Below are 23,920 nucleotides of genomic sequence, written 5' to 3'. Positions count from 1 at the left end.
AGCTTTAGAATCCAGTCTCCTATATGACAGGCTTTATAATCCAGTCTCCTCTATTGGAGGCTTTATAATCCAGTCTCCTCTATTACAGGCTTTATAATCCAGTCTCCTATATGACAGGCTTTAGAATCCAGTCTCCTATATGAGAGGCTTTATAATCCAGTCTCCTATATGAGAGGCTTTATAATCCAGTCTCCTCTATTATAGGCTTTATAATCCAGTCTCCTATATGAGAGGCTTTATAATCCAGTCTCCTCTATTACAGGCTTTATAATCCCGTCTCCTATATGACAGGCATTGTTATCATTTCTCTTCTATGAGAGGCTTTATTATCCAGTCTCCTATTTGATAGGCTTCATAATCCAGTCTCCTATATGACAGGCTTTAGAATCCTGTCACGTTCCTGACCTATTTTATGTTATTTTTGTATATGTTTAGAGGGTCAGGGCGTGAGTTGGGGTGGGCATTATATGTTTTGTGTTTCATTGTTTAGGTCACTTGTAATCAGCCTTATATGGTTCTCAATCAGAGACAGGTGTTTGACGTTTTCCTCTGATTGAGAACCATRTATAGGTTGGCTGTTCACACTGTTTGTTTGTGGGTGATTGTCTCCTGTGTCTTTCGTGTCTGTGTATGTGCACCACACGGGACTGTTTTGGCTGTTCATTCGTTTGATGTAGTCTGTTCCTGTCCGTGAGTTCTGCGTGTAGTTATGTAAGTTCCATGTTCAGGTTTTCGTCTACGTCGTTTTCTTATTTTGTAATTTTCCAAGTGTTTTCGTGTTCGTCTTTGTATTTCAAATAAATTCCTTTATGTCTACATACCTCGCTGCGTGTTGGTCCGACCCATGCTCCTCCTCGTCCGAGGAGGAGGCAGATTTAGAACGCCGTTACAAATCCAGTCTCCTATATGAGAGGTTTTTGAATCCTGTCTCCTCTATTATAGGCTTTAGAATCTAGTCTTCTATGTGACATACCTCAGAATCCAGTCTCCTAATGAGAGGCTTTAGAATCCAGTCTCCTCCCTGGGAGGCTTTAAATCCAGTCTCCTATATGTCAGGCTTTAGAATCCAGTCTCCTCTATGAGAGGTTTCAGAATCCAGTCTCTTATATGACAGGCATTATCATCCTTTCTCCTCTATGAGAGGCTTTAGAATCCAGTCTCCTGTATGACAGGCTTTATAATCCAGTCTCCTGTATGACAGGCTTTATAATCCAGTCCCCTATATGACAGGCATTATCATCCTTTCTCCTCTATGAGAGGCTTTAGAATCCAGTCTCCAATTTGAGAAGCTTCATAATCCAGTGTCCTATATTACAGGCTTTAGAATCCAGTCTCCTCTTTGAGACGTTTTAGAATCCAATCTCCTGTATTATAGGCTTTAGAATTTAGTCTTCTATGTGACATACTTCATAATCCAGTTTAGAATTTCGTCTTCTATGTGACATACTTCATACTTCAAGACTCTTTGAGAGTCTTTATAATCCAGTCTCCTATATGACAGGCTTTAGAACCCCAGTCTCTAGTGACAAGGCTTTAGAACCGCAGTCCCCTATATGACAGGCTTTAGAACCCAGTTACTATATGAAAGGCTTTAGAATCAACCACCTCTATGTAGAGGCTTTATAATTCCAGTCTCCTATATGAGAGGCTTTATATTCCATCTCCTATATGGAGCCTTTAAATCAGTCCTTCTATGACACATGCCTTTGAATCAGTCCTGTTATGACAGGCTTTAACATCCAGTCTCCTATGTGACAGGCTTTAGAATCCAGTCTTCTATATGACTGGCTTTAGAATCCAGTCTTCTATATGAGATGCTTTAGAATCCAGTCTCTTCTATGACAGGCTTTAACATCCAGTCTCCTATGTGACAGGCTTTAGAATCCAGTCTCCTATATGACAGGCTTTAGAATCCAGTCTCCTCTTTGAGAGGCTTTAGAATCCAGTATCCTCTATGAGAGGCTTTATAATCCAGTCTCCTATATGACAGGCTTTACAATCCAGTCTCCTCTATGAGAGGCTTTAGAATCTAATTTCCTCTATGAGAGGCTTTAGAATCCAGTCGCTTTCATGAGAGGCTTTAGAATTAACCAGCCACCCATCTCTCATTTCCCCATGTACCTGGGCAACGAAATAGTCACCATTGTAGTTGTTATTACCCAGTGTTCCAAAATTCCAGGAACTTTCAATAAATTCCTGGTTTTCCAGAATTCCTCTTTTGAGATTTCCACCTTATTCCCTCCTGATTCCGGGGTTCCTCCAACTGGGATTTTGGGAAAACCAGATAATTTAATTATAATTTGCCACAATTTTGCAACCCTACCTTTACCTTAATTGTGGACAGACTACATAAACATACCTGACCAAATGTGACTCGATTCAGGAAACTGTGTCGCTGGTCACGACTTCAAGATTTTAGTTCTGTCTTAACAGAGATTACCTTTACCCTAATGCTGTGGCATTGCATACACAGAGACACAGAGACACCTAGTGTTGGATACAGTGATGAGCCCAGTACAAGGTATAATCACCTCTAAGAACCCTTAAGAAGCCTAGTAAACAAAAATGTATAATTACATTAGTGGTTTATAAGTCAATGGGTTATTGAATGCTCTCCATCTGAACAGCCGTTTCCTTGAGGTATTACAAAGGTGTGGAGATGTATCCCCTTGGCAGATACAAACGGGCAGTCAGAAAATGGAAGCCTCTGCATTCAGAAGAAAGCTCTTGCTAAATTCACAGGTTCATTTGTGTGTTCTTGTCATGTGTCTGTGTGTCTGGAAGTGACTGGTGCTTGTGGCTCCAGCTGGTGTGTTTCACAGTGCCATACCCTTGGCTGGAATCCCCGTCCTGGCTCCGGTTGGGCTGTGCTTACTCTCATGCTCTGGTTCTCTGAACTCCCTCTGCTGTCCCTTTTCCGTCAGTGCTGCAGGGCAGAACCCGGCTCCGGATACATCTGTCACTGCCAGCCAGCCAGGCAGAAGTAGTAAGAACCGGGACTCAACCACACTTTCAAACAGCCCTTTTCACACTCAGACAAGCAAGTCTTTAAACTAGACCTTTACAGTCTAGTGTCACAGTCACACACTCCACAGTCTAGTCTTAAACCAAATGTTTATATAGCATAGTCACAAGCTATTAGAACTATTCTACAACTTATCAACCAGCTAGAATCTTACACCAGGATGTCTTATGACATGGTTGATATGATATGTGTTTTATGTAGTATCACTGATTGAATAAATTAGTACTGGAAATAGAAAGACCTTGTCAGCCTCTCTCTCCCTCATCACTGCCACCAGCTTTGGCTTATCCCCTCTGTCTCCTCCTCATGACCTTTGCGTACATTACTGGGGCTGACTGGGACACCACAATACCAGCTTTATTCGGGCCAGTATGCAGAGACCAGGAGATGGGCACGGATTGCTGATGGTGTGTTTGTGTGTGTGTGATTGTGTGTGTGCATGCATCTGTGTCTGTGAGTGTGTGCGTGTGCATTTGTGTGTCACTGAATGTGTGTGTGTGTGTGTTGTCTTCACATCTGTGTGTGTATTAGTGTCTGTGCATCTGCGAGCGTGTGACAGATCTGAGATGTGACAGTGTTTACTGGCTGGTCTCATTAACCAGGGGGTAATGACTGTATCAGAGACGGACACAGTGCTACTCCCACGATGCTCCATTAACACCAGGCTGGGCTCTAAGTGTTCCTGATTTCACGGAGCTGAAGACTTCAAATGAGCCGTTGACCTTTACTGGTTCCTCTCTATGCCTCACTACAATATGGAGTCCTTTGAAAAATAGATGGGTGTATAAGGAAAGAAAATCTTTAGTCAATGCTCAAACATAATTTTCTCTCTGTGGTTTTCAACATGTTTATCGGACTTGATAATACTTGGTGATGTTACAGTATATTATAAAAGAAATTATGAAAAGGGATGGGATGTCTGTGTTGCTGGGCCAAGGTGTCTCACAAATACACATTGTAACTGCATGGGTGCTTATGACAATGTATTGATTACCTTCACGACGCATCGATTTTGTACTGTGTTGACACCAGTGGAGGCTGGTAGGAGGAGCTATAGGAGGACGGGCTCATTGTAATGGCTGGAATCGAAATAATGGAACGGAGTCAAGCATGTGGTTTCTATTTATTTGAAATCTTTCCATTTATTCCATTCCAGCCATTACAACGTGCCTGTCCTCCTATAGCTGCTCTCACCAGCCTCCTATGGTTGACAAATAGATTATCTTGTTGACACATGGTCCGCCAAGAAATACATTCATTCAGTACCATTTCCTGTTATATATTTGCACCATCTTATGCATGCTGATCAGGCATGTTAAGATCATGTCTCGGGATATATGATTTAGCTCTCAGTGATTTTATGGCGTTTGCCCAGATTTTTATTGATAATATGAAGGTAATTTTCCTGACCACATTAGGCCCTAAATATAAGAACAGTAGGCCTTGGAGGGTTGTTAGACAATGGTCTGTCAGTGGGCATAGTTCCATCTTACTAGTGACATGGCCTTGCAGGCAGCTCTCCTCCAAGCTGTGTGTGTGGCGGAACACCATGGCCTGTACGCTTCAGTTGTCTTACACCATGAGAAAGGACCGTACTGAGCTGATGAAGTATATTGAAGCTAAATTGATGAAGTATATGGGAGCTCTGGCTTATCTAAAGGCATTCACGGGTGAATGATGGCACTTAATTCGATGCATGGACACAGGTGAAAGAAAGAACTGTGGAAACTGGTTAAAAGCTGTAGGGTGTTGAGGAAGTGCCTCTTAGGTCAAACCATGGAGATCAGAAAAGTTGTCTTTTTGTAATAGGGTTGAAGTATGTAGGATTTCATTAGGTTCTGTAACAGGATGTGTCAAAAGACCTATTCGAGCATGTAGTTTGATCAGCCTTGGGATTACCTGTCACAGGATAATGACAACAGATATCAATAGTTGATGCATGTCTCCTCTCCTGTAATTGCCTCTCACCCTCAGTACACTTAATTAAAATTGACACGGAAATTAGCTTCTCAGTTTGCCACCATTTCTTTGCCCCTTGAGCAATGAATGTTCCCACCTTCTGTTCTTACACCTACCACGCCTGCTATCTCAATTCACCGCATCTCTATGAGATCTCAGTAGCTGAATTTACCTCCGTGTGTGAGTGTCTGAGGAGTAGCTTGATTTCCAATTGGTTTGTACTTTAACAAGTCTTGTCGTTGACACTCCTAGGCAACTACGGTACAGACCATTTAAGCACATCTTTCATCATGAAAATCTGTAATGTCTCTGCTCTTTCTTGAGCACTGTGACGAAGATGCTTTTCTTGCTGTGCTGTACTGAAATTGTATGAAATAATAGGCTATACAGGACTGTATTTCCATTAGGCATTTTCCAGTACTACTAGAATATTCACTGGATACCTTTGGAATGGCATCTACAGGTGTAGGATCTTAATTTGATCACCCTGTTGCAGGATAACTTTCCCGGAATGCAGGGCATTTAAAATGTGTGTGTATTTGAGGTTTAAAAAGGCTTCTGAAGTTTGTAATTTCCACTTTGAAATTTCAGACTTGATTTTCCCTTACGTAAAAATGTATAATCCTTACAAAAATGTCCATTATTTATAATCCATATAATTCACATTTCCTGTTTCTGTAGGATTATTTTCCTGTTGTAGCAAACTGACTCAAATTAAGATCCTACATCTGTAATAGGGAATCCTATTCATTTTGAAGGTGGTGTAATCCAGTCATTAGCTCAGTCATAACAGCTCATGCTTTTTCCAGACAAAACGACTCACACACAGTAAACTGTCTGTTCCATTATTGAGATGAAGGTTTTCTGAGAGGCCTGTTAGAATGACTGATACGCTGTTTGCCTTTGGTGTATCTAACTTCACAGCTCTATAATCTCAGTTTAATAAAAGTACTCCTTCCAACACTGTCTGGTGGCAGACACTTAGGGGCTCTATTTTCAGATGGCGGTAGGGAGGTGCAGTGTCAAACGCATGTTAGTTAGCAATTTCGTCATGTAAAAAATGTCACGCTGGCATTTCCACCCCTTACGCCACAGTTTGTAATTTACCTGTCTAACATCAGCTTGCTTGCGCTGAGGTGGGATGGGTGGAAATATTTGAGGTGTGTCCTTATTAAAAATGTGTGCCAATATGCCAAAACAGTCAACGAAATCCCCCTTTTTTTGTTATATTGGACATCATTTTTGTCCARCTTCTGTGAAAAGTCTGGGCTCATTATGTACGATTTCCATTACATGAAATGTGTTAGTGACTGTAGGAAACCTGTTTAGGAACATCAAGTTATTTAAAAAATACTGCTTACCGTTTTTTGTTTATTATTTTGTCAAAAAATGCATCTTCCACTTTCCTCTAACTGTCAAATCATGGGAATTTTGACAGCTGTCTATGGTGCTGAATCTGCTTGTAGGCTTGTTTACAAAGTCACTACTGGCCATATCAATGACGATGGTAAGCTAAGTGGAAAAGCGAATGCATTGTCTATAGCCTAATATTTCCATGTTGAAGCCGATTTACTTTTTAAACGTAGAACACTAGATAGGCTACTATTTAATAGCTATCTTCGATGAATTGGACAAACATCATAGGCTACTCCTGCCTAAGAGCCCTTGGCCTTAGGCCTACATGTGCCTGCTAATGGAACGAGATATGCATATTAGAATGATTCACTGTCCATGGCTTTATGGTGAGAACGCATGGCTCGCTGTAATGCAATTTAGAAGCCGTCTGCTATTTTTGGAGAAGTGCAAATATGATCTGTAAGAAGGTTTCAAGATGTTTATAAAACATTTGTGGACAGTATAACGGTAAGTGGACATTCCCCCTTTCTCTTTATATTGGATATTGAGAATTTTGGATGTGCGTAAAACCCTCCATATTCTACCTTGTCTTAATATTATATGCCAAAGTGGAGAAATTATGGTGCCTGTAGCTGTATTTAGACTATTCAAAACAAGTTGTTTGGTCGTTTTATTCGAATTTGATTAGAATTATTCACTGTCTTTTTACGTCCTTTCAATAGTGAATTTAATCTTGCATATTGACAATGTATGCATAGCTCAGACATAATGTAATTTACTGTAAGCCTATATCAGTGCTAATGCTATGTTTAAAAATATATATTTTCATATTGAAGCCATGCAATTAGCCTACTTAGTACAATGTGGACAACAAATATGTTCAACATATTTAGCAAATATGGGATAGGCCTACATTTTGTTATTTTGTTTCTATAGGCTATTTATAATGGACTAACATAAAAGTTGATAACCAAATACCCTAAACACAACTTGAAGCAACCACATATTTAGCCATGGAGCATGTTCTGATTGGCCAGTGAAGGGGCAAGCCTAGACACACCTACAACTAGTTTATTCATGAAAACCCAGCCCTTTTGCTCCACCGCCAGCTATTGCGCCCATAATTCCTGCTGTGAAAATAGCAAAAATATTTCTGAGACACACACGGACCTATAGCGCCGTTGCGTAAGGTTTTACCAATTTGCGTAAGGTTTGTTAAAATAGAGCCCTTAATGAATAAGAACAATAAGTTATTTAAAATGTTCAGAGGAATTGCGCTCATTATAGATTAACTGAGACTATTCATGTTTTAAATTATTCCCCTTATTGCAGAATTTCCATTGCTAATCGGTTATATTTCCTGTTGCTCATACAACATATGCTGTAGCCATTAGTACAGTAGCCCAACGAATGAAGCTCAATGAGTACCTTTTCACTATGAGTTCTAGCTGTTTCTTGAATGTTTTTGTCTCTTGGCTGAGCTATCGCTGTAAGGTAAACATCTTCCTCAGGAGCAGGGGGATATATTGAATCTTCTGAGGCAACACAAACAAAGCACTATTTAATTTTCTCCTGTTTATCTCCCCTCTTTGCCCTCCAACCTGGTTGAATCATTTATAAACAGGGTTATTGCTTTTTACTGTGAAATCCAGCCTCTCTTGGCAGATTCCCTCTCTGCTGTTTTTAGCCTGAGCTGATTCTGTGGCTGCTAAGAATAGCCAGGGTGATTTTGCTATCGTTTTGCTGGAGCAGATGGTGGTTTTCCCGAGGACACAGGCTTCCAAGAGAGGAACACACTAATTATGAGAGGGCAAGATTACAGGAGAGTGTCACGCCCTGACCATAGATTGCTTTGTATGTTTCTATGTTTTGTTTGGTCAGGGTGTGATGTGGGTGGGCATTCTATGTTGTATGTCTAGGTTGTCTGTTTCTATGTGTTTGGCCTAGTATGGTTCTCAATCAGAGGCAGGTGTCAGTCGTTGTCTCTGATTGGGAGCCATATTAAGGTAGCCTGTTTTTCATTGTGTTTGGTGGGTGATTATTTTCTGTTCAGTGTTTTTTTTGTATTTACCGTTCAGGAATGTTTCGTTTCGTTCTCGTTATTTTGTTTTGTGTTCATGATAATAAATTATCAATATGGACACTTACCACGCTGCGCATTGGTCCTCCTCTTCTCATTTCAACGACGAGCGTTACAGATAGGAACACACTATTTATGAGAGGGCAAGATTACAGGAGAGGAACTAACTAATTATGAGAGGGCAAGATTACAGGAGAGGAACGTACACTAATTATGAGAGGAACTCGCACTAATTATTAGAGGGCAAGATTACAGGAGAGGAACACACTATTTATGAGACGGCAAGATTACAGGAGAGGAACACACTATTTTTAGAGGCAGATAACAGGAGAGGAACCACACTAATTATTAGAGGGCACAAAGATTACAGGAGAGGAACACACTAATTTATGAACGGCAAGATTACGGAGAGGAACACACTATTTTTGAGAGGGCAATAAGGACACTATTAGAGGGCATTAGGAGAGGAAGCATCATATAACCGTTCGGAGAGGAACACTATTTTAGAAGGAGAACGAGAGGAACCACATTATTGGCAATACAGGAGAGGAACACACTAATTTATGAGACGGCAGATTACAGGAGAGGAACACACTATTTTGAAGGGCCAAGATTCAGGAGAGGAACTAACTAATTATGAGAGGCAAGATTACAGGGAAGGAACGCACCACTAATGTACTGAGCGGAACTCACACTAATTATTAGAGGGCAAGATTACAGGAGAGGAAACTCACCAATTATGAAGGGCACCGAATTACAGGAGGGAAACACACTAATTATGAGAGGAACTCACACAATTATTAGAGGGCAAGATTACAGGAGAGGCAACACACTAATATGAGACGGCAAGATTACAGGACGAGGAACACACTATTTTGAGAAGGCAAGATTACAGAGAGGAACACTAATTTATTAGAGGCGCAAGATTACAGCGAGAGGAACTCACCAGTTATGACGAGGGCAAGATTACAGGAGAGGAACACACTATTTATGAGAAGGGCAAGATTACAGGAGAGGAACACTAATATTAGATGCGGCAAGATTACAGGAAGAACACACTATTTATGAGAGGCGAGATTACATGGAGAGGAACTCACTAATTATGAGAGGGAAATTACAGGAGAGGAACATCACCAATTATTAAGAGGGCAAGATACAGAAGAGGAACACACTAATTATGAGAGGGCAAGATTACAGGAGAGGGCACTCACACTAATTATGAGAGGAACACACACTAAATTATTAGAGGGCCAAGATTACAGGAGAGGAACTCACCAATTATGAGAGGGCAAATGTAATTACAGGAGAGGAACACACTATTTATGAGAAGGCAAGATTACAGGAGAGGAACACTAATTATTAGAGGGCAAGATTACAGGAGAGGAACACACTATTTATGAGAAGGCAAGATTACAGGAGAGGAAACACTAATTATATGAGGGCAAGATTAAAGGGAGAGGAAACACACTATTTATGAGAGGGCAAGATTACAGGAGAGGAACTCACTAATTATGAGAGTGTCAAAGCTCAGGAGAAGACCCAGATGCAGACAGTTTCGAAGTGTGTTACAAAAACAGGGGGGCAGGCAAACAACTGGTCAAGGGCAGGCAGAGGTCAGTAATCCAGAGCAGAGTCCGAAAGGTACAGAACAGCAGGCAGGCTCGGGGTCAGGGCAGGCAGAGGTCAGTAATCCAGGGTGGTGTGACAAGGTACAGAACAGCAGGCAGGCTCAGGGTCAGGGCAGACAGAATGGTCAAAACCGGGAAAACAAGAAAACAGGAACTAGAGCAAGACAGGCGCACGCTGGTAGGCTTGATGAAACAAAACGAACTGGCAACAGACAAACAGAACACAGGTATAAATACACTGGGGAAGATGGGTGACACCTGGACGGGTTGGGGAGACAAGCACAAAGACAGGTGAAACAGATCACGGTGTGACAGAGAGGGTACGATTACAGGAGAGAAACACGCTAGTAATGAGTGGGAAAGATTACAGGAAGTCAGACTAACATCACGAGCAGCAGAGGTCACGGAAGGGTTAGAGGAAAGTGGAGTGGTATGGTTGTAGAGTGGATGTGTGAGGGGTTAGCAGTGTAGGTTGGATGAATGACAATGTTAAGGTGAATGCTAAGTAGACCTAGGTGCCTGTTAGAGTGAACTGTAGGGTGATGTTTTAGGTCATGGAGAGATTGTAGGCTATCACATTAGTGAAAATGTTTTTATTTATGCTTCTCTGTTAGAACTGATTGGATCTGTTGCGGCGTTTCAAGGATTTCTGCCTCAATCTCAACATTCCATTACTCTAAATCACGTGTCAAACTCATTCCACGGAGGGCCGAGTGTCTGCGGGTTTTCGCTGCTTGCTTGTACTTGATTGATGAATGAAGGTCAGTGATTAGTTAGAAACTCCCCTCAACTGGTTGTCTAAGTCTTAATTGGACACAAATTGAAAGGAGAAACCCCCAAAAAACTGCGGACGCTCGACCCTCAATGGAACGAGTTTGACACCCCTGGTCTAAATGATAAGGATCTGTGTGTGAAGTAGATAGGACCAGGGCTTTCTGATAAGACAGAGTTATGTGGCAGCATAGTGAGTAATGGATTGGCCCAATTGAGCTCTATTCATCATACACCTTCAGGGTAGCTGCAATTCCAGATCTAATGAAAATACCGTTTTTGGTGAGAGAGTGGAATGTATGTATTTTTCTTATAAATGGTGGAAAGGGACAGACCCATCCTTCTCACTGTCTTTTATTTCATGGTTATTAATTCCTTTTAAAGGAGCAATTTAGGCTACATACAGCCTAGTCGTGCTCGCCAGCCTCAAGGTGCTCTGCTGGAGAGAAGAGACTACATATTGGCTTTTTCTAGGGTGCATACCTTTCTTCAATGTATCTCAATATTGTGTTCTTAACATAAAGGCAGTATGCTACAGAAGGATATATTTTGTGGGACATTTTGTTTGTTGAGGATGGTTTGCTCTTGTGTAGGTAAAGTTTGTTGTCCACGCCTGCTGATACTCACCTCTAGTTAAACTTTAATTCTTAATCTTGATTCCTGTGTCCTTGGCTGTCCGGTTGTCAAGGCAACCATACTGTCAGCAGGTTGGTTGCTAGTGCACTCTTTGTTAAATCGTTCCCTGGAGACATATTGGTTCACATTAGCTTATACTGTTCACATACGGCGCTGGCAGGCATTGGACTACAGAAAATGAATCTCGTGAATCATATGAGTACAGTATGTTTTCAGTTAATAAGATTAACTGAAAGATTATCACCAACCTTGTTGCATGTACTGAAGGACCTTAACTTGTAGCGTTATTCAGAGAGAATATGACAGAAGAAAATGATTGAGATAGTGATTGATAGACAGTTTTTCTTCCTACAGTACCGATGCTGCATAGACAGCAACAGTCTGTTGAGGTAGGTAGAGCATCAGAACAGACATCAGGAGACTCTCCCAGGTGGCAGCAGTGTTTCTTTTTTGGGGAAGGGGGGGGGGGGTAGGTGGCAGCAGTGTTGCCTGGCTCTGATTTCCTTCCCCAGGGGGATTTCCCTGTGCAGTCTGCAGAGGAGTATCACATTACTGTTTGTTTGTGTGACGAGAGTCTGATACTGCAGTCTGGTCCTACTGCCACTGACTCTGTTCTTCACTATTTACCATTTTGTCTATGAATAATGGATTAGTATAATAAATAATCTCATCAATGATCAAATTTGTATGTATATTATTTTACATTTGTTATTTTATGGAGTCAAGAAAAGATACAAATTTGAAAGATACAAAAAACACATTTTCCTTCTGGTTCATGTTTTTTTTTATGTAATGTACCCAAACACATTCATCATGATTGTTGCTGTCAATAAATCAACAGGTTTATCCATCACTGACAGTTTTCTGGCTGCCATCACACACTGCATGAATGGAGCATCTGCTGATGTCTGTCCTCACATGCAGTCCCTCTGCTCCTGGCCTTGGCCTCTGCAAACCCAACAGCCATTGAAACCTATGCAAATCTGCCCTCATGCCACAGTCTCTCCATCTCCATCAGAAAGCTCTGCATGTCTGCTCTTGTTAGGGCCAGCTGGGACATAGACTGCCTGGGAATGAGAGTCAGCTGAGTAGAACTGAGCTCCCTCTCTCTCTTTCTTTCTCTCTCTCTCTTACTCTCTTGCGTGAGGGTTTCTCCATTTCTCCCACTCCCTTTCTTTTCTCAGAGCCTTTATTTCTGTCTTCTTCCTCCCCCCCCCTCCCCCTCTCTCCTCTGCTGCACCTCAGCTCCAGGCAGAGCTCCAAGCCCAGATTTACAGCCATGAGAAAATACAGAAAGAGGCTTTGAGATGAAAGAGTCTGAGACAGTCAGACTGAGCACTGAGAGAGAGAAAGACGTTCAGGGACTGAGAGAGCAAGGAAAGAGAACGAGAAAGAAAGACATGTCAATGTGCTGTGCAGTGTGTACTGTCATGTCTGCTTTGTACTGTCAGGACATTTCTCCTGATAGAAATGGTCCTTTTAACCTCATTTGTATGATTGGACCATTTACAATGGCAAGGCTTGGTTTGTAAGGCTACCACTTGTCCTCTGTACTGTGTTTATGGTCAAGGTCACAGAGGACTTCACTGTGTTGAGCAGTACTGAGCGTGGTCGCCTCCCTTTCCTCAGTCCATTGGTGGTGTGATGATCCCTGACCCTGTGTGGCTGATGCAACTAACACACTAATGTCTGACGCTCGGGCAGGCCCCAGTAATGATGCCATTAACCTCATGTATTTATAGAACACCGGGGCACCTTCCATAAAGGAGCACAATGACCTGTGGGCTTCTGTTCAGCAACAAGTTCTACAACAGGACTCTTCTCTTCCTAGAGAGAGGGAAGGGAGGGAGAGAGGGAGATAAAGAGAAAGGGGTGGCAGAGGGAGAGGGGGAGAGGGAGAGAGAGAGAGAAGGGGAAGAAAAGGAACAAGGGAGGGAGGTTGGCACCTGGAGCTACCAATGACCCACTGTGGCGTCTATAACCTATGAGTTTCAGATTGAACGCTATTAGACACAGACATTATCAGATGAGCTTCTTGAGCTAGATGTTACCGATACTGTATGTTGAGTGTACTACTACTTCATGAAATACACTTATAAACATTACCGTGACCTTTGACTTAGGAAAAGGGCTGAAAATGGCTAATGACAAAGGAACAAACACTGTGTATACTGACAAGAGTAGTAATGTCAATGATAAATCAAGCACATGGTAACCCCTCTTGTAATAAAAGAGAAACGTAGGCGATATCAGGTTTTTTGAGTGCTAAAGCTGGAGTCACTCTGCAACTGAATTACACACCCTTTTTCCCAAGACCACTGGCCTGTGTAAGAGTGGGCACACCCTGTTTTAACCAGAAAGAGCAACAGAATATATACATATTTAATCTGAATTTCATGAGTTTCTTTCAACAGCATTGTGTGCGTATTTCCTGTCGTATTGCCTAATTCCCTGTTATATCTCCTCTTCTGTTTCTCTAGCCTTGGCCTTCATCCTGAGAGGTCTCTGGTGGCAACAGGTCAGGTAGGGAAGGAACCCTACATCTGTGTGTGGGACACCTTCAGCGTACAGACCATCTCTGTCCTCAAGGACGGACACTCCCATGGAGTGGCCTGCCTGGCCTTCAGTGCAGATGGACAGGTGAGACACACACACACCACCTCACACCTGACTCACCTCACGCACTCCTGCATGCACCTGTCTCTCATTCACCTCTTGTCTTAGTGGATGGTTTCCTGTCCTATCACCCTGTTACCAAGGCAAACCTGTTGGATATTCTGAGTCTCACTGAAAAACAACAATACTTTGTCACGTGAGTGCTCCATCATTTGCCAGATTCAGGGGTACTCAGGGGTTGGAACCGGTTCATGGAACAGAACTGAAAACTGGAAAATAATGAAATAAAAAGAGTTTCACATAGCCTATAGCCGTGGGAATGGGATTGTGGGGGTGGGTTGCTGAGAGAAGTGAAGCCTGCTGGGTAACTGTGCAGACTGGGGATGATGTACAGCCCTCTCATTAATCATGTTTACTGGGAGGAATGCTGGGACAGCACCATTCTCCTATGACCTTTAGATTGATGGATGGGGCTCTATGAGAGTCTCCTACAGCAGCAGCAGCCTATTGACTTCCCCCTACAAGACCAGTAAGCTACACCCAGGATAGGGGGTGGAGGGAGGGAATTGAAAGAGGGGATGGAGGGGATGGAGAGAGGGGATGGAGAAAGAGGACGGAGGGAGGGGACTGAGGGAGGGGATGCATGGAGGGGACAGAGGGAAGGGATGGAGGGAGGGGACGGAGGGAGGGAAGCAGGGATGTTTGCTGTTGTCGTTGCCTTCATTTTGGTTTTAGAGTTGACAAATGCAATGTCACGTCAGAGGAGGCTGCGGTGGGTGAAGAATGTGTCTCGCTGCTCTCTAAGTAATTGGGTGTCTGGAGGGAGGGAGGGGATAGGTTGGTGAGGAGAGCCAGGGCTAATGCAGCCGAGTGTCTGGAGGAAGAGAGGAGAGAGAGAGAGAGAGAGAGAGAGAGAGGGGGTTTGTGATGAAAGTCGGCTGCATTAGCCCTGGCTCTCCTCACCAACCCAAATGCTACCGAGTATCTGTACCAGGGAGGGGCAGCAAGCAAAGTTTACCTCAGACCCTTGGTCAATCATAAAGACATTTTGGCCTTGTTATCATATAGCTCCATTCTAAAATGCATTAGATGGCTGTTTTCTTGGAACCCCTGTATGCACAGCGAGTAAACAACTCTGTCTGTAATATAAGGCAGATGGATGTCTTTTTGGGTTGGGATTTAAATGGATTTGTGGATGAATGGTTGTGGCAAACCACAAAAATGACAGAACAGGTTTTCCTAAAGAAAAGAGAACATATTCTCTCCCACTGAAATTTATTGATTCATGGACACACATTACCTTTCACTGCCATTCAGTTAAGCACATTAGGTCAACTTACATTTGGCATTCATTTACTCTCTTTTGTAGAATTTGTAGAAATACCTTATATTGGAGCATCACATCTGAAATATCCCTGACATTTAAGTCGAAATGTTTTTATCTAGTCATATTTCTTTGTCATCCCACACATCCCTGTAAAATGTTCCGTGTGCAGGGAGACAGTTGGCAGAAATGTTCCTAAATGCCTTGATCCTTTGTCTCATAAGATGGGTAATTAACAATTAACTTCCTAAATGGTCATTTCCGCCAGACTAATTGGATAAAATACAGCCAGTGTTTTTAGTAGTGCTGTTCAAGGTCTTACTCTATTAGCTGCAAATTGCTACGCTGCCTGTGAACTGTGTCTCTGCAGCTGTCACATGGAAAAATGATGTCATATTTCCCCTTCCACTGGGCACAAACTAATCCACAYTCTATAAGGCATGTACAGTGCAAGTATTCAGACCCCTTCCMTTTTTCCACATTTTGTTATGTTACAGCCTTCTTCTAAAATTGATTCTTTTTTTTTTCAACTTTTTTYCCCTAATCAATCTACTCACAATACCCTATAACAACAAAGTGAATAGCTTTTTATACATTTTTGCAAATGTATAAATATAAAAAACATAAATACCTTATTTAAGTATTCAGACCTTTTGCTATGAGAATCAAAGTTAAGCTCAGGTGCATCCTGTTTCCATTGATCATCCTTGAGATGTTTCTACAACTTGATTGGAATCCACCTGTGTTAAATTCAATTGATTAGACATGATTTGGAAAGGCACACACCTGTCTATGTAAGGTCCCACAGTTGACAGTGCATGTCAGAGCAAAAACCAAGCCATGAGGTTGAAGGAATTGTCCGTAGAGCTCTGAGACAGGATTGTGTCGRGGCACAGATCTGGGGRAGGGTACCAAATTTTTTATGCAGAATTGAAGGTMYCCAAGAACACAGTGGCCTCCATCATTCTTAAATGGAAGAAGTTTGGAACCACCAATACTTTTCCTAGAGCTGKCCGCCCAGCCAAACTGAGCAATCAGGGGAGAAGGGCCTTGGTCAGGGAGGTGACCAAGAACCTGATGGTCACTCTGACAGARCTCCAGAGTTCCTCTGTGGAGATGGGAGAACCTTCCAAAAGAACAACCATCTCTGCAGCACTCCACCAATCAGGCCTTTATGAATGAGTGACCAGACAGAAGCTACTCCTCAGTAAAAGGCACATGACAGTCCACTTGGAGTTTACCAAAAGGCAGCTAAAGACTCTGACCATGAGAAACAAGATTCTCTGGTCTGATGAAACCAAGATTGAACTCTTTGGCCTGAATGCCAAGCATCACGTCTGGAGGAAACCTAGCACCATCCCTACAGTGAAGCATGGTGGTGGCAGCATCATGCTGTGGGGTTGTTTTTCAGCAGCAGGGACTGGGAGACTAGTCAGGAGCTCTGTGCTCCAGAGTGCTCAGGACCTCAGACTGGGGCGAAGGTTCACCTTCCAACAGGACAACGACCTTAAGCACACAGCGAAGGCAACGCAGGAATGGCTTCGGGACAAGTCTCTGAATGTCCTYGAGTAGCCCACCCAGAGCCCGGACTTGAACCCGATCGAACATCTCTAGAGAGACCTGAAAATAGCTGTGCAACGACGCTTCCCATCCAACCTGACAGAGTTTGAGAGGATCTGCAGAGAAGAATGGTAGAAATACAGGTCTGCCAAGCTTGTAGCATCCTACCCAAGAAGACTCGATGCTGTWATTGCTGCCAAAGGTGCTTCAACAAAGTACTGAGTACTGAGATTTTTTTTCATATACAATTTGCAAACATTTCTAACAACCTGTGCTTGTCATTATGGGGTATTGTGCTGTCATTATGGGGTATTGTGCTGTCATTATGGGGTATTGTGCTGTCATTTTGGGGTATTGTGATGTCATTATGGGGTATTTTGTGTAGATTGACATATATACAGTGGGGAGAACAAGTATTTGATACACTGACGATTTTGCAGGTTTTCCTACTTACAAAGCATGTAGAGGTCTGTAATTTTTATCATAGGTACACTTCAACTGTGAGAGACGGAATCTAAAACAAAAATCCAGAAAATCACATTGTATGATTTTTAAATAATTAATTTGCATTTTATTGCATGACATAAGTATTTGATCACCTACCAACCAGTAAGAATTCCGGCTCTCACAGACCTGTTAGTTTTTCTTTAAGAAGCCCTCCTGTTCTCCACTCATTACCTGTAATTAACTGCACCTGTTTGAACTCGTTACCGTATAAAAGACACCTGTCCACACACAATGCAAACAGATTCAACCTCTCCAACAATGGCCCAAGCACCACGAGAGCTGTGTAAGGACATCAGGGAATAAAAATGTAGACCTGCACAAGGCTGGGATGGGCTACAGACAATAGGCCAAGCAGCTTGGTGGAAGGAAACAACTGTGCGCCAATTATTCGAAAAAATGGAAGAAGTTCAAAGATGACGGTCAATCACCCTGGTCTGGGGCTCCATGCCAAGATTTCACCTCGGTGGGGCCATCAATGATCATGAGTGAAGGTGAGGGATCAGCCCAAGAACTACACGCAGGACCTGGTCAATGACCTGAAGAAGAGAGCTGGACCACAGTCTCAAAGAAAACCATTAGAACACACTACGCCGTCATGGATTAAAATCCTGCAGCGCACCGCAAGGTCCCCGTGCTTAAGCCAGTGCATGTCCAGGCGCTGTCTGAAGTTTGCCAATGCCATCTGGATGATTCCAGAGGAGAATGGGAGAAGGTCATGTGGTCGATGAGAACAAAATAGAAGCTTTTTGGTCTAACTCCACTCGCCGTGTTTGGAGGAAGAAGAAGTATGAGTACACCCCAAGAACACCATCCCAACCGTAAGCATGGAGTGCATAACATCATTCTTGGGGATGCCTTTTCTGGCAAAGGGGACAGGACGACTGCACCGTATTGCAGGGGAAGGATGGATGGGGCCCTGTATCGCAAGATCTTGGGCCAACAACCTCTCCCAGTAGAGCATTGATGATGGGTCGTGGCTGGTCTTCCAGCATGACAACCAGACACGAAGCACAACCAGCCATGGCAACTAAGGATGGCTCCGTAAGAAGCATCTCAAGGTCCTGGATGGCCCTAGCCAGTCTCCAACCTGAAACCCAATAGAAATCTTTGGAGGGAAGCTAGAAGTCCGTATTGCCCAGCGACAGCCCGAAACCTGAAGGATCTGGAGAAGATCTGTAGGAGGAGGGGCGCAAAATTCCCTGCTGCAAGTGTGTTGCAAACTAGTCAAGAAACTCACAGGAAACGATGATGCTCTGTAATTGCAAACAAAGGTTTCTGTACCAAATATTAAGTTCTGCTTTTCTTGATGATCAAAATACTTTGTCATGCATAAAATGCAAATTAATTACTTAAAATCATACCAATGTGATTTTTGGGAATTTTGTTTTAGATTTCCGTCTCTCATAGTTGAAGTGTACTATTTAAAATTACACGACTCTTACATGCTTTGTAAGTAGGAAAACTCGCCAAAATCGAGCAGTGTGTATCAATACTTGTTCTTCCACTGTATATTTTTTTTTAATCCATTTTAGAATAAGGCTGTAACATAACAAATGTGGAAAAAGTCAAGTTGTCTGAATACTTTCCGAATGCACTGTATCATCAATAATGCCATTTAGGGATATATAGCATTTACAAAGTCATCAACAGCTTTTGTTTCAATTCAACTAAAAATAGACAACTCATATAGGTCTAGGGTTTCAAGTTTTGTTTGATTTCAGTTAAGTTAATAATTTATGTTGGATTCACGTCTCCATCTCAACCAACAATCTAAGTTAAAGAATAGGATGATATCAAATCAAACTGTGAAGTGCATTTAAAGTTTAAATTAGTCCTATTCTTTAACTTAGATTTTTGGTTGAAATCAAGACGCGAATCCAAAATATAAAGGATTAATTTGTAGACAAACTGGAATTAAAGCCAGACTCAGTGGCACAGAGGGAGCAGCAGAAACATCTCCTTCAAATGTTGTTATTTGATAGCGTTGTCAACCAAACACAATTCAATATCACTTTCGCAATACAGTAAATTGCCTATTAACTTGTCAACAACTTAAGAAATGATATGTTGGATTCACGTCTCCATTATAACCAAACACTTTTGTTAAATAAATAAAATAATAAGATTAAGCCTGTCACGTTCCTGACCTTGTTTTCCTTTTGTATAGTTGTGTTTAGTGGGTCAGGACGTGAGCTGGGTGGGCAGTCTGTGTTGTTTGTTCTATGTTAAGTGTCATTGTTAATGGACCTTGTATGGTTCTCAATCCGAGGCAGGTGTTTGACGTTTCCTCTGATTGAGAACCATATATAGGTAGGTTGTTTCACATTGTTTGTTGTGGGTGGTTGTCTCCTGTGTCCGTATATGTTACCACACGGGACTGKTTCGTTTTGTCGTTCGTGTATGTAGTCTGTTCCTGTTCGTGCGTTCTTCGTATMTTGTAAGTTCTCAAGTCCAGGTCTGTCTACGTCGTTTTGTTGTTTTTGTATTTCTCAAGTGTTCTTAGTGTTTCGTCTTTGCTTTAATAAATATCATTATGTATTCATCACCCGCTGCGCCTTGGTCCGCTCATTCACCACAAGACGACCGTTACAAAGCCAGTGGCTTAGATCTAAGTATCCAAGCAGTAGACACATCTCTTTTAAATGTTGATATTTGTTCGCATTGTCAACCAAACACAACTCAATATTACTTTCGTAATATAGTAAATAGTCTATCTTAATGTAATGAGTAACATCCATGGCCACATTTTGAGGTTACTGTAACTATAAGTCKTATATAATCATATAAAGCATGCATGTTCAAGATAGTATGCATAGGTCATCGCAGGTCTGTGGAGATCTTCAYAATTACTGTAATAATCTGCTCAGAATCTTGAACAGCATTGATCACTTGCACCATGTACTTTTAATGTCATCTAAACTGCAATCCAGGTCATGTGGTTGTGCTATAAGATAAGCACAGTGATAACACATTAAGTTGTTGTATAAATAAACWAAATATCAAACATTGATTATCTATTGGAATTTGGTTGTGCTTTTAGATGGTTGAAAGCATAGTGATACACATTGTGAATTCAACAAACTTCTGGCTGTCTTTTTGAGTGGGTGAAAATAGGATGAAATCTCATTGATCAACGTATCTACCAAATATTACCCTAATATCCATGTTGAAATGATGCAGTACCATATACAGTACCAGTCAAAAGTTTGGACACCTACTCATTCCAGGGTTTTTATTTATTTTTACTATGTTCTACATTGTAGAAGAATAGTCAAGACATCAAAACTATGAAATAACAAATATGGAATCATGTAGTAACCAAAAAGGTTTTAAACAAATCAAAATATATTTTATATTTGAGATTCTTCAAAGTAGCCACCCTTGATGACAGCTTTGCACACTCTTGGCATTCTCTCAACCAGCTTCATGAGGAATGCTTTTCCAACAGTCTTGAAGAAGTTCCCACATATGCTGAGCACTTGTTAGCTGCTTTTCCTTCACTCTGCGGTCCAACTCATCCCAAACCATCTCAATTGGGTTGAGGYCGTGTGATTGTGGAGGCCAAGTCATTTGATGCATCACTCTCCTTATTGGTCAAATAGCCCTTACACAGCCTGGAGGTGTGTTTTGGGTCATTGTTCTGTTGAAAAACAAATGATATTCCCACAAAGCACAAACTAGATGGGATGACGTATTGCTGCAGAATGCTGTGGGAGCCTGCTGGTTAAGTGTGCCTTGAATTCGAAATAAATCACTGACAGTGTCACCAGCAAAACACCATCACACCTCCTCCTCCATGCTTCATGGTGGGAACCACACATGCGGAGATCATCCGTTCACCTACTCTGCGTCTCACAAAGACACGGCGGTTGGAACCAAAGATGTCAAATTTGGACTCATCAGACCAAAGGACAGATTTCCACCAGTCTAAAGTCCATTGCTTGTGTTTCTTGGMYCAARCAGGTCTMTTCTTCTTATTGGTGTCCTTTAGTAGTGGTTTCTTTGCAGCAATTCGACCATGAAGACCTGATTCACACAGTCTCCTCTGAACAGTTGATGTTGAGATGTGTCTCTTACTTGAACTCTGTGAAGCATTTCTTTGGGCTGCAATCTTAGGTGCAGTTAACTCTAATTAACTTATCCTCTGCAGCAGAGGTAACTGTGGGTCTTCCTTTCCTGTGGCCGTCCTCATGAGAGCCATTTTGTCATAGCGCTTGATAGTTTTTGTGACTGCACTTGAGGAAACGTTCAAACTTCTTGAAATGTTCCGCATTGACTGACCTTCATGTCTTAAAGTCATGATGGACTGTCGTTTCTCTTTGCTTATTTGARCTGTTCTTGCCATAATATGGACTTGGTCTTTTATCAAATAGGGCTATATTCTATATACCCCCCTACCKTGTCACAACACAACTGATTGGCTCAAACGCATTAAGAAGGAAACAAATTCCACAAATTCACTTTTRACAAGGCACACCTGTTAATTGAAATGCAAAGGGTGGCTACTTTGAAGAATCTCAAATATAAAATACAGCACTTTTTTTGGTTACTACATGATTCCATGTCTTATTTCATTGTTTTAATKTCTTCACTATTATTCTAGAATGTAGAAAATAWTAAAAATAAAGAAAAACCCTTGACTGAGTAGGTGTGTCCAAACGTTTGACTGGTACTGTAAATWAATTGATTATGAAAATATAAAGAAAAAAATCCTCCATTTACAGTATATTAATGAATATTTCTTAAGCTTTCTCCATTGAATCGAAACAGCCTCCCTCCTTTGTTTTGCAGATGAATGAATAGGTCCCCCTTTCTCTCCTTTTCAGCGGCTGTCCTCTGTGGGGCTGGATGGCAAAAATACAGTGTGTGTTTGGGACTGGAAGAAAGGAAAGGTTCTGGCCACTGCGACAGGACATTCAGACAGGGTAGGCTGTTGTGTGCTGTGCACATGTTTGCGTTTTCGTATGTGTGTTGTGTATTGATTAAGTGKGTATGTGAGTATACAATGTGTTTGCGTCTTGACTTTCTGTGTGATTGAGAGGAAATGTTTGTGTGTTATTGGCTTGGCTGTCTTTCAGATCTTCGATATATCCTGGGATCCCTTTCAGCAGAACCGGCTGGTGAGCTGTGGGGTAAAGCACATCAAGGTGAGCGTCAGAATAACAACACAGTCTGCTCAGTCAGTCCATGCACTACCTTTGAGACAAGTTCAAAAATAACTTATGGGGAGCTATCARTGTTGGGATGGGTTACCCTTACCCAATGCAGCCAGCAGCAGTCTATTTTCAAGTTCTACAACAGGGGTTCCCATCTCTTTTTGACATTTGACTGTCCAATTTGTTTTACTTTAGGAGGTCATAGCTCAGCTTCTGAATGTCATTGAGACAAACCAATGTTCATCAGAGTTGCCTCTTCCTCTGCATTTTACTGATTGTTTCTAGACCAAAGCATTGCAGAGTTAAAAAATACAATAAAACAATCAAGGACGGTCCCCCCACAGGGGTGTGATCCCTAGGTTGTGAACCCCTGTTCTTCAACATGTACGTTTATACGGTTGTTGTTAAAAGTGGAGGAGTAAGTAGGTGCTCTCAGATATCCTAGCAGCAGAATGAGAAAGTGGTGTTAGGGGGACTGGAACATAATGTTTTCATTGGGTCACAAGCAGTAATCTGGTCTGTCATTCCCCTCTGGAAGGGCTGTCTCCTAGTGTACCCACACTCACATTCACACACAGATACAACACTGAACTTACTGAAGAGCCCTCAGTTTACAATAAATATGTACATGGAAATTCCTCACAAAGAGTAGCAATGGATAATCACATTTGTAGTTGTTTTGCTTACACTCTTAGAAAGGTGCTGTCTAGAACCAAAAAGGGTTCTTTGGCTGTYCCCATAKGAGAAMCATTTGAAAAAAACTTTTTGGTTTCAGGTAGAACCCTTTTTAGTTCCATGTAGAACCCTTTCCACAGAGGYTCCTACATGGAACCCAAAAGAGTTCTACCTGGAACCAAAAAAGGTTATCCTATGGAGACAGCCGAAGAACCCTTTTGGAACCCTTTTTTCTAAGAGTGTAGKACCATCTCCAGTTATGGTATGAGACATACATCTTTGAATTAACCGCTGTGAGCTTTATTAGAAACAAGCGCCATGCTATCTGCTCGGAGAAGATCAGGCTGGCTAGCAAATGAACAGTTGTGATTGAAGCAACGCATCTCCAAACGCTGATCTCTGTGCTCTTGTTCTTTCCCTCTTCGCTCTATCCTTTCCTGTCATTGTCCACCTTCTCTCTTTCTCATATTCTGTTTTATCCACCTCTCTCTACCTACCCTCCATCTTCTGTTTTATCCACCTCTCTCTATCTCTCCATCTTCTGTTTTATCCACCTCTCTCTATCTCTCCTCCATCTTCTGTTTTATCCACCCCTCTCTATCTCTCCTCCATCTTCTGTTTTATCCA

At 41.9% G+C, this 23,920-nt stretch overlaps 1 protein-coding gene across 3 annotated transcripts in view; it reads left to right on the top strand.

Moving 5' to 3' along the window:
* LOC111951634 (echinoderm microtubule-associated protein-like 6) overlaps positions 1-23,920 on the top strand; it is a 101,732-nt gene that overhangs the window by 12,558 nt on the left and 65,254 nt on the right. For all 3 annotated transcript variants that reach the window (XM_023969838.2, XM_070434984.1, XM_023969839.2), the window contains exons 2-4: positions 13,936-14,095; positions 22,289-22,387; positions 22,541-22,609. In XM_023969838.2, coding sequence (XP_023825606.1) covers positions 13,936-14,095; positions 22,289-22,387; positions 22,541-22,609 — 328 coding nt within the window. The remainder of the gene's footprint in view (positions 1-13,935; positions 14,096-22,288; positions 22,388-22,540; positions 22,610-23,920) is intronic.

Source organism: Salvelinus sp. IW2-2015, linkage group LG25, assembly GCF_002910315.2.
Source record: "Salvelinus sp. IW2-2015 linkage group LG25, ASM291031v2, whole genome shotgun sequence".
In the NCBI taxonomy this organism is placed as follows: domain Eukaryota; kingdom Metazoa; phylum Chordata; class Actinopteri; order Salmoniformes; family Salmonidae; genus Salvelinus; species Salvelinus sp. IW2-2015.
The sequence above is the reverse complement of the archived record's forward strand: the minus strand, read 5'-3'. Positions and strand labels throughout refer to the sequence as shown.